We start from the raw sequence: 12,257 nt of genomic DNA on the forward strand, positions 1-12,257 counted from the left end.
AATCCTACTTAAATTGATTTGGTCTTTTTTGACCTTGTGCTTCTAGGCACTGTAGTCTCTTTTATTCCCTTCTCCTAGGATCAGACACATTATTAATCAGACAATCATTAATCACAGTCCCATAACATTTATCAATAAATGGCAGGTTTCCATAGTCTAAAGCTTTTTGGGTGTACATTAATATTATAGCAAATATATATAACATATTACTGCAAAATCAAAAAAGATTAATATTGATTTTTTGTACTTTAGGGACAAGAAATAGGGGAAGGGAAAAGAATCAATTATTCTATTAAAAATAAAAGGAAATGCAATAATAAAAATTCAGGAAAATATAATGTGTTTCCAAAAACAATATCCACTTGTCTATGGGCTAGTATCTCCAATGCATATCACAGGATACAGTCAATTAGTTTCAATAGAAGGTACTCTCTTTACATGTGAGCAATGAATCCAAGAGTCCTTTTCTCCAATTTATGTAGCTATTGGAGTGGTGAACAATATTTGAAACAGTCCTTCCCAGAAAGGCTGAGTTCCTCTAGTACACTGGAAATTCTTTATATACACCTTGTCTCCTGGGTTCAAGCCTTGAAGTGGAAAGTCTATTGGTCCTGCTTGTACTGTAGCTTCAGATTCATGGAGTTCACGCAGTTTGTGCTTCAATTCCTATATATAGGAAGTAATAGAAATATATCCCCCTAATAGTGATGTATATACAGGAGAAAAAGGCTTAGCCTGTATAGGGGGATGTCCAAAAAAAACGGGGCAACAGGAGTAATTTTCTTAATCTATTTTGGTCTTTTTGGCTTAGCATCATTAGTATCAGCACCATATTTGTGTCATAAAAAGATTTTGGTAGGTCTCCTTTGCTTAAATATTTGACAGAATTCACTTGTAAATACACCCAGCCCTGAGATTTTTTTTCTTAGGGAGTTCATTGATGGCTTGTTCAATTTCTTTTTCCAAGATGGGGTTATTTAGGTTATTCACCTAGATCAGTGATTCCCAAAGTGGGTGCCACCACCCCCTGGTGGGTGCTGCAGCGGTGATGGCCACAGGTGCATTTATCTTTCCTATTAATTGCTATTAACATTTTTAAAAAATTAATTTCCAGGGGGCTAAGTAATATTTTTTCTGGAAAGGGGGCAGTAGGCCAAAAAAGTTTTGGAACCACTGACTTAGATTGTCAGATTTATTGTCATATAATTCATTAGACGTGAATTCACCCTTTTTCTTGCTGATAATTTGATTGCCTTCTTTCCTTTTTTTAACCAAATTAACCAAATCTCTTTATTTGTTTTTTCATAAAGCCAATGTCTGAGTCTTATTTATTCAGTAGTTCCATTAGTTTTAATTTTATTAATTTCTCCTTTGTTTTTAAGAATTCTAGTTTAGTCTTTAGTTGGGGGGGGTGTAATTTGTTCTTTTTCTAATTTTTTTAGTTGCATGCCCAATTCATTGATGTGCCTTTTCTTTATTTTATTGATACAAGCATTCAGGGATATAAATTTTCCCCTAAATATTGCTTTGGCTATATCCCATACAGTTTGATATATTATCTCCTTATTGTCATTCTTCCTAATGAAATCATTGTTTCTATAATTCATTTTTGACCCACCCCTTTTGAAGAAGTAGATAATTTAATTTCTGATTATTTTAAATTATCTTTCCATGAACCTTTATTATATATAATTTTTATTAAATTATGATCTGAAAAAATTGCATTTATTATTTCTGCTTGTCTGCATTTGGTTAAGAAGTTTTTATGCCCTAATCCACAGTCAGTTTTTGTGTATATATCATGTGCTGCTGAAAAAAAAGGTATATTCCTTTTTTATCCCCATTCAGTTTTCTCCAGAGATCTATTAAATCTAACTTTTCTAATATTTTATTTACTTTTTTTACTTCTCGTTTATTTTATGGTTAGATTTATCTAGTTCTAAGAAGAGAAGATTGAGGTAATGATGAATTCTTAACAGCAAAAAAGGTATACAAATGTTAGAGTAGGATTTGATTGAGTTGGTTATTCAAATCTTTCCAATCCTTTAAAGTACTTATAAGAATATTTAACTTATGCCGTGTTCTGATAACTTAGTCAGAGAAAACAATTCATTGACTTGATAAAGTTGTGAATAAGACCTAGATATCTCTCTGGAATCAGTGGGTTTAGACTAGGTTTTAGACATGTCCTTAATAAGTTGTATGAAATGAATTGACATATTCATATTGGTTGAGGAAACTTTGTCACACTTTGTAAGTTTGTTTAAAATGCAAGCCAAGGGGGCAGCTGGGTAGTTCAGTGGATCGAGAGTCAGGCCTAGAGATGAGAGATCCTGGGTTCAAATCTGGCCTCAGACACTTCCCAGCTGTGTGATCCCGGGCAAGTCACTTAAACCCCATTGCCTAGCTCTTACCACTCTTCTGCCTTGGAACCAATACACAGTATTGATTCCAAGATGGAAGGTAAGGGTTTAAAAAATAATAATGCAAGCCAGTTTAGAACTCAGTAATTCCAGTGTCTAGTAGGGTAGAAGAGAGCCATTCCAGACAAGGTCCCGAGATGGAACTGTTTGGGGAGAGAGTTGATGGCAGAAGAAGGATTTAAGCCTCCTTCTGCTCCCACTTTCACCAGAGGACCATGTAAGCTTAAGAGGGCCAGAGAATTTGGACTTTTTATTATTTTCCAAATAGTGTCCCTGGAGTAGCAGTGACCAGGCAGTGTCTACATCAGAAGCTATGGGTAAACTAAACACACTGAAGAAGGCAGAAATAATGCCTAAATAGAGTACTACCATATAGAGGAGAAAGAAACAGCAGTAATTAAGAGCAATGAGTTTATACCCCTTTGCCACATGTATGAGCCTATTTTCCCTTTTCTAACTTGTATTTTTGGGAGAGTGGGTTACATTTTTAAAACATACTTTTTGTCTACTGTTCTTACTAATTGTTGTGTTATTTCAGTCACATCTGATTCTTTGTGACCTAATTTGGGATTTTCTTGGCAAAGATACTAGAGTGGTTTGCCATTTTCTTCTCTAGCTTATTTTATAGATTAAGAGATTGAGGTATATAGGGTTAAATGAAAGTTTTAAGTATCTTAATCCCAGAAAAGTCTACCAAAGACGAAAACCTGTTCAAGATTGATTTACAGGTCAATTTTACCATTTGTTTAAAGAATACATAATATATAAGCTCTGCAAATTATGTTTAATGATTGAAGGGGAAAAAATTATTTCTTTGTGACAAAATACAAATATAAATTCCCTTTAAGACATATATAATTCTAAGTCTGGCCTCACACTCTTCTTAGCTGTGTGACCTTGGACAAATCACTTCCTGTGGCCTCACCCTTACTGCTTTTCTGCCTTGGAACAAATTTGCAATATTGCTTCTAAAGCAGAAGGTAAGGGTTAAAAAAGAGAGAGAAAGAAAAGATCTAATATCTAAATCAGGGGAAAAAAAATCATTAGACTAACATCACTAATGAATATTGCCTCAAAAATTTTAATAGTATCCTGATAAGATTACAGCAATTTATTTGGACACTTGAACCAGTTTGGAATCTTGCATAAGCATAGATCTTCATTTCTTAATATTAAAAAAAAAAGGCAACCTAAAAACTAAAAGCTAATATTATTTGCAATGGAAAGACACTAAAAACTTTCCTAGTACAAATATAAACATAAGGATGTTTCTCTCCATTATTCTTCAGCATAAGTCTAAAAATGCTAACAATAGCAATAATAGAAGAGAAAGAAATTGAAGGCATTTCACAAATTAAATTTTTTCATGGTATCAGGAATCTTGACATTTCTAATTTATATAATCCACCCACAATAGAATTTACTACCTTGCTGAATTTTTTTAAAAGAGTGTTTATAAAATAAATGTATACAATTTGTAATCAGTTTTTAAGTAAAGTGGATTATGAAAATTAACAAAAGTGGAGAGGGCAAAGCTAAAAGGGTTTATGTAGAATTTTCTATCAGAGATTCAAATTCATCAAATCCTACTTGACTAGGTTATTGTGTTTTTGTTTTAAAGGTTGCTGTACTTTAAAAATACATGAAAAATCACAAAGATCTTTTTAGTTCTATATTAATCAACTAGGAATTAATACTCTCACCCTTGTTAGGTTAATGGTGGTTTGTGTTTTTTAAATTACTACTCAAATAGTAAATCAGAATTCCATATTGATTTCAGATAGTCCAACAGTAATGCAGAAGAATAATGTTCAGAATTTAGAACTAGAACAGTTCTTAAGAGATAATCTAGGAGGCAGCTGGATGGCTCAGTGGATTAAGAGCCAGGCCTCAAGCTGGTAAATCCTAGGTTCAGATCTGGCCCCAGACACTTCCTAGCTGTGTGACCCTGGGCAAATCACTTAACCCCCATCATCTAGCCCAGTGGTTCCCAAACTTTTTTGGCCTACCACCCCCTTTCCAGAAAAAATATTACTTAGCCCCCTGGAAATTAATTTTTTTTAATGTTAATAGCAATTAATAGGAAAGATAAATGAACCTGTGGCCATCACCACCTCCCTGGATTGCTGTAGGACCCACCAGGGGTTGGTAGCACCCACCTAGCCCTTACCAGTCTTCTGCCTTGGAACCAATACACAGTATTGATTCTAAGACCAGAAGGTAAGGGTTTATAAAAGAGAGCTGAAGTCCAAGAGAGATTATAATTTACCTAGTCACAAAGATCTCATTGGTACCCAACTGTAGTTAGTATACTATGTCTTTTGTTTTTTTCTATGTCAACTAACTTTTGGAAATTCATCCAAGGATTTTCTTAGTCATCACATACTCTTGTTTTCCCATCTCTTTCCACTTAGATTCAGAAAAGAAGGCATATATATCAGACAGCTGGGTGGCTCCATGGATAGAAAGCCAGGCTTGGAGGTGGGAATTCCTTGGTTCAAATCTGGCGCCAGATACCACCCTGGGCAAGTCATTTGACCTCAATTACCTGTTACTGCTCTTCTGCTTTGGAACTGATATCTAGTATCAATTGCTATATAGAAGGCAAGGGTTTATACACACACACACACACACACACACACACACACACACACACACACAGAGAAAGAAGGCACATACAAATACAGATTTAAGAAGCTAAAGCAGTATAAAAATACAGGGAAAGTGTCTGGTTAACACCTAATTTGAATTTCAACAAAAGATTTAAGTCAGTACATTGCCCTCCATACATACCACCAGTTCAATAGATCTTTTAGATCTCAAGATTTTATTTACTCAGAACCATACTATGAAGAGTTAGAGCAACACCTCCAGTGATATTAAGACTTAGAGGAATTAAAAAAATTTGTTTTGATTGGGAATTCAGCAACAACAGCATGGAGCTATAAATTTGTATTATAAATAGCTTAATTAAAAAAAATAATATATTAAATTCAACATGTAACTTTCAAAACCAACTTGCCTGTGATTCTTCCTAGCCTTTCTCTGTTCTCTTCTGTGCATTTTTTTTTTAACCCTTACCTTCTGGCTTGGAGTCAATATTGACTCCAAGGCAGAAGAGTGGTAAGGGTAGGCAATGGGGGTCAAGTGACTTGTCCAGGGTCACACAGCTGAGAAGTGGCTGAGGCCAGATTTGAACCTAGGACCTCCCGTCTCTAGGCCTGACTCTCATTCCACTGAGCTACCCAGCTGCCCCCTCTTCTGTGCATTTTTGAAAATAATCTTTTATTTTTTGACTACCCTTTCCATAGTCTCTTCTCCCTACCCCTAAAAAAGAGACCCTTCCAGAAAGAAAAAAAAAAGGAAACTAAAACAACCACCTTGTAAACAATATAGATTGTCAAGCAAAGCAAATTCTTATGTTGGCCAAGTGGAAAATATATGGCTTAGAATGTTTCCTTATCTGTCCTCTGGAATCTTGGTAGTCGTTGCATTTAATCAGAGTTCTTAAATCTTCCAGAGCTATTTAAAACATTGTTTTTAAGTATGCTTTCCACATTAAGAGTAATATACCTTTGAAGTTTTTTTTTTATCTTCCAGAAATCATCATTGAGTTATTCATCCTGAAAACTGGTTCATAATTAATGATCAGACTATAATATTGGGCATCAACCTGCCCATACTCTTAATTATGCTTCAGTGTCAATATAATCATATTGTTCAGTTATGTTCAACTCTTGGTGACATCATTTGGGATTTTCTTTGATACTGAAGTAGTTTGTCATTTCCTTCTTCAGATGAGGAACTGAGGGCCAACAGGTTTAAGTATCTTGCCTGCATCACATAATTAATAAGGCCGGACTTGCTTAGTAAAGTTCCTCTTCCTGACTCTAGACCCAACATTCTGTTTACTGTGCTACCTACCTTCCCCAAGATTAAGTTACTTAAACGGGGTCACAAAACTAATAAGTGCCTGAGGTCAGCTGTACCACCTAGCTCTCCATAATATAATAATGACTACCCAAATATTAAAAGGTAGTATTTTTTTAAAATATCCATTCATAGAGAAGTGAAAAAATAAATTGCTCTACATATTTTTTAAACCCTTACCTTCTGTTTTACAATCAATACTGTGTATTGGTTCCAAGGCAGAAGAAAAGTAAGGGCTAGGCGGTGGGGGTTAAGTGACTTGCCCAGGGTCACACAGGTAGGCCAAATTTGAACCTAGGACCTCTCATCTCGAGTCCTGGCTTTCAATCCACTGAGCCACCCAACTGCCCCCCTGTATTTTAAAACACTATTTGAGAGTACTCTTTTCTTGTATTTGACTTTTATTGGTAGCATGATAGAATTCATATGTTCTGCTATAGAAAGGAGGTACTCCCTTTGTAATAGAGGAAGTATTTTCGAACATGTAAAAAAGACTCCTCTACACAGTTTACACTCTACCACCCCAGTGTGAGTGCCTGTGTATGTAAGAATAGATGTTATCAGGGATCTTTTGCTAAAGCAATTTCATAAGAGATTTTGGAAATTTTTATTTCATATCTTCCCCACTTGACTCATTAACTGCTTTTGTTTTATTCCTCTAATTTAAGTGCTAATTTGATTGATGGTCTATAGTACAAGCAGTACAGTGGACTGATTTTTAGATTTAAACCTTACCTACATTTAAAGCTAAGGTTAGGATTAGGGTTATAAGACAAGTTAATTGTGTCAGTTCAAAAAATATGAATGTCAAGAAAGTGATAAAATTGTTCAAAGATTTACTGATTCTTTTTTCTAATAGTAAATCTCCTTGCACTTATAAATTTGTTTCATATTTTATGACCTTTGAAATTTCATTGTTTCTGAAAGTTTTAAGTTTAAGTTTTAAGTTAAGTTTTAGTTAGTTTTAAATTCTAAAGAATTATCATTCTCACTACAGCATTTTTACTAATACAGTGTGTTTTTTTTTAACACCTCAAAAAGTGGCCCTCAAATTAAGATTAGAATGAATGGTTGTACTAGGTTTTTATCTATTCTTTGCATTCTCTCCTCTGTTTGAGTAATTGAGTAGAAATTGTGTTGGAGCAAGTCTTTTTTGAGCATCTACATATAGATATGTCATAGATATTCTTAAGATTACAAATGATATGATTAACTTTTAGGATTTAAATATATACATAATTTTTGTCTTATGGTATGTGATACTATCTAATGACTTTCTTAATTTGTAGGGTTCTGTTGCACAAGTGGATCATGAAACAGCCAGTGTTATAAGTGCTAGTAGTACTTATTCTGTTCCTCGAAGGCTGACAAGTCATCTGGGTACCAAGGTAACCGAAGATTACAAACCACAGGTTGCTAACACTACATTCTTATGAATACAATAATTTCACTTCTTCTACCAGTACGGGCATACCACACCTAACATTAATTGTTCTGTGGAAAGCAAAATGGTAACACAAATGGGGTTAGTAGTTCTGTAAGAACAATGGTATAAAGAGTAAATATATTCTTGGAAGACAAAATTTGAACTAGACAGTACCAAAATGAGAGAAGAAATGAGATTTTCAACTTGAAAATTCTCCCTTTCTTCTTTTTTCCTTTTTTTTGTCATTAGTACTTATTTTTAAAAAGTAATTGTTTTCTGATTACTCGAAATTATCATCTCTACCAGTCAGAAAATACAGGGGAGAATGGTAGACAGCTATTAACAACATAATACAATAGGATTTTGCATGATTTTTCATTAGTATTTTTTTTAATATTTTGGCAAAAAAAGAGTCTATTTAGGGCAGATGAATGTGTCTACAGTACCATATAATACAATAATAGAGTCATCTTTACACACATAACAATATTCTGGATAAAACTAGATTAGAGTTCTCTGTCACCTCATTACTATAGTCTGTGCTATTAAAACAAACAAATACTTTAAATTTAACCTCATTTAATGCTGATAAATACTTTTCTGGGGCACTAGATAGAAATAAATGTTCTTGTGTAATAGGTAGATGTGGGTGTATTTAGGGATCTTTACTTATGTGTTTGGCTTTAATTACCCCAGTTTTCTTAAATGTAAAATGGGAGTAATAATAGCCCTACCTTACAAGGTTGTTTTAAGGATCAGATGAGGTATTTGTTAAGCACTTAGTGTATGGCACATACCAAGAACTTAATAAATGGTAATTTAGCCCGCCCTTCCTTTCTTTTCTTTCTCTATATACAAGACAAAAATTTACATATGCTAGAATAATACCTGTTTTCAGTCAATGTGAAAACATTTCATCATTTGCAAAGCATATTTTAGCTACTAGATCTTCATCCTCTATAAGTAGTAGATTATGTTACTTGTGAAAAGCAAAAGAGAAGTAAGTCGGTTTCATTTAGGAAAAGCAAAAATACATTGTCTCAGAAATAAAGTATTAAAGCATTTTAAAAGTTTCACTAAATTTTGTAATTTACAAATTAGATCAATCTAATTCTGAATTGTTTTCCTTTTTCCTCAAGGAAGAAATACGTCATTCAATTATATTCCTATGGAGAATTACATTTTGAATTTGCTATTTACTTGTGATAGTCTTATCTATTTATACTTGATTTCTTCTGTTATATTTGTAATGTATAGAAAATGGTCAAGCCATTTTTGGATGTGCAAATAGCAGTTTTACTTCCATGGAACAAAGAATCTGGCAGAGGACAGGAGCTGGCACATGCCAGGCGACAGTTGGAATTTTCCCTATAAATACAGAGGGCAGAGGTCCCTGGGACTCACTTTCTCTGGGTTGGGAAGGCAGGAGATTGTCTACTGTCTGGGCCCCAAGAGGAGGGTAGATTGATATAGGCAGACAGGGGTTGACTACTTTGGTAATTATATCAATCACTTTATTATTGTTAAGGCTATTAAGCCTTGATCATCTAACAAGATTATTTCATCAAGATTACATCATCCACATTAACAAAATCTGTAACAGCTTCTGAGCCAGGGGAGACTCTCAAAATCCCTGGGACTCAGCACCTAGGCAAAATTCTATTTGTATACCATCCTAATTTATATTATATTTTTACAGATTAAAGGCTCATAGGGTTCACCTAATTTCCCTTCTCCCATCTCCCAATTTCCTTTCCTGTCAACCTGTATAATAAACCCTTTTAAATCTACAAGTCTCTGACAGCTCTTATTCATTAAGCTGGTAGCCTACCTTATTGAGGACAAAATCATCATCTCTTTGTCAGTGCAGTCAGATCTTGGGAATGAGCCTAGCTTATCCAAATACTTCAAGATCAAGCTTGTGCTTGAATAATAAACACCAATAAGGTTCCAGAAAGTTGAAACAACTTCCTAGTTTCATCAAGCCCAACTGATTCCTTAGGAACTGTTACTAAGGTATTCAGCCTTTCACAGAATTCTATCTCCTTTCAGTGGAGCTTTCAGGCAGTAGGTTTAAATCAACCTCAGACCTTCACATTTTGATTGAATATCAGAGCTCCACTGAATTGACTAATAACAAGAACTTAACCTTCATAACATACTGGGATCTGAAGAACTAATCAATGAATCCTTTACATTTTAACCTCAGAATCATACATTAAATGTTTAATTTGTTAGTTACTTTATAGGAAAAAACTTAATGATTCTTATATTAACAATGTTCACTTTTTCTGCTGTATTATCCTCTCTCAGTTCAAATGCTTAGGTATATTAAGAACTATCTAAGGTATATAAAAGGGAATTACATTCTTTTGACTGGTTCTACCTTTCAGTGTCCCTCAGTTTGAACTGGTGATTTTTGCCAACCCTCCTTCTACATATTTCTGTTTAGTGTACTTTTAAATCAAATGAGGTAGATTACCCTTCTCCTAGTTACCTTACTTTACTTAGGAGAGGAGTAAATGTCTCTTCACCAAGCATTCCTTCCATTTATTCCAGAAAACCTCTTGTCCAATGATTAACTGAACTTTTCTTCCTATATATTTATTAAGAAGACTCAAATGATATGGTTGTAATTTCATTTGAAGCAACTTGATCTCCTAATTTGGCAACTAATTGAAAATTAGATTCTTTAGGGAATGTCCTCTTAGCTACATACCTTCCAGAGTCATTTGCCTCATAATCACCTTTATCAGGCTGGATTCCTGTACCTTCTCTCTCCTGTCCATAGTACAGGACTGAATATGAAGTTTTGGAGTAAAGACCTGAGGGAGGGAAATAACTAGAGAAAAGGTCTAGGGTAACGTAGAGACCCACAGTGGCTCTTCATTAGAGCATTGCTCTTGATGATACTTTGAATAAAGGAAATGTCAAATAATCTTAGCCTATAAATGCATTTCAGTGTAACCTACTCATTCAAAATACTTCAGGGCCCTGAAGCCACCAAAAATAAAATCAAAATCTAGAAAATGTTAATGATATTTTCTATTATTTAGATTTATAAAATCATACCTTTTTTGAACATGTAATTTTATTGCTTTGTGATATTTATATGTATAAAAGAAAGTACATAATTATAATTGTGTTAGCATTGGAATCTGATAAAAGGACAACTAGTGATAAAGTCCAGATATTTAGGATTTCATGCATTTTGGGAGTTATGCTTTTGAGTACTTTTGAGGTTTCATCAGAGTCTAAGCACCTTTTTTGCATGACATTTCAAAATCTTACCTATTTGAGATGTGTTTATACAAAAGTTTATTGACCCAAATGAAAAATTGTTAAAAGATAATTACTTGAATTAACTTCTACTGAAAAACTTAAGCTGGGCTTATCATGCCTATATGACTGTTTCACAATTTGATCTTTGAGTCCCATCACTACTAACAAACCTTCATAGAGGAGTGAATTGTGCAATCCACCATAATAAACCTTCTGTTTATTGCAGACTTAGTAGTAATCACCACCACCTATGTTATAGTATGTCATAAATGTTTGTAACAAATGTGTTTTGCAAAATGATAATCATTTCTGCATCCTGGAAAGTAGTAAAAATTAGTTTCTGATGCTATTCCATTCATTACTTCATTTGGTGTTTTGTCTTTCAATATAAAAATCAAAAATTTTTTTCTAAACTTATTTGTCCCACAGGTGGAAATGGTTTATTCATTGCTGTCGATGCTTGGTACTCATGATAAGGATGACATGTCACGAACTTTGCTAGCTATGTCTAGCTCCCAAGACAGCTGCATATCTATGCGACAATCTGGATGTCTTCCTCTCCTTATCCAGCTTTTACATGGCAACGACAAAGACTCTGTATTGTTGGGAAATTCCCGAGGAAGTAAGGAAGCTCGTGCCAGAGCCAGTGCAGCACTCCACAATATCATTCATTCACAGCCTGATGACAAGAGAGGCAGGCGTGAAATCCGTGTCCTTCATCTTTTGGAACAGATTCGAGCTTACTGTGAAACCTGTTGGGAATGGCAAGAAGCCCATGAACAGGGCATGGATCAGGACAAGAATCCAAGTATGTTATAATTCAAATTACAGGGAAAATGTTAGAAAAAATTTGCTTAATTTTTTTTCTTATTCACCATTCAACACAATTTGAAGCTCATATCGAAGTTTTAACTTATCCTAATAAATAAGACATAAAAGAAAAAAAGCATTGTATTCATTCTAGATATGGTTTATTTTAACCAAAAGTTTAGTTATCAACAATTGAAAAAAAACTTTTAAAAAAAGATTGTCAAGTAGTTGGGAAACCAAAACATTAAGTATATATGATAAGACCTTTTATTCTCTTAATATAAGTCTAACTATGCAGCTAAGAATCTCCACTGAAGCAACATGTTGTATAATAAAGAGTGCTAAAGAATACTTCAATTTGAAATTTATCTCTTACACTTGGCCAT

The 12,257-nt window shown here is 34.1% G+C and overlaps 1 protein-coding gene across 1 annotated transcript in view; it reads left to right on the forward strand.

Annotated features, from left to right (window-relative positions):
* The window catches only part of APC (APC regulator of WNT signaling pathway), a 236,043-nt gene that overhangs the window by 193,412 nt on the left and 30,374 nt on the right, over positions 1-12,257 (forward strand). Inside the window, exons 9-10 of the mRNA XM_044662181.1 lie at positions 7,643-7,741; positions 11,491-11,869. Coding sequence (XP_044518116.1) covers positions 7,643-7,741; positions 11,491-11,869 — 478 coding nt within the window. The remainder of the gene's footprint in view (positions 1-7,642; positions 7,742-11,490; positions 11,870-12,257) is intronic.

Source organism: Gracilinanus agilis, chromosome 1, assembly GCF_016433145.1.
Source record: "Gracilinanus agilis isolate LMUSP501 chromosome 1, AgileGrace, whole genome shotgun sequence".
Taxonomy (NCBI): domain Eukaryota; kingdom Metazoa; phylum Chordata; class Mammalia; order Didelphimorphia; family Didelphidae; genus Gracilinanus; species Gracilinanus agilis.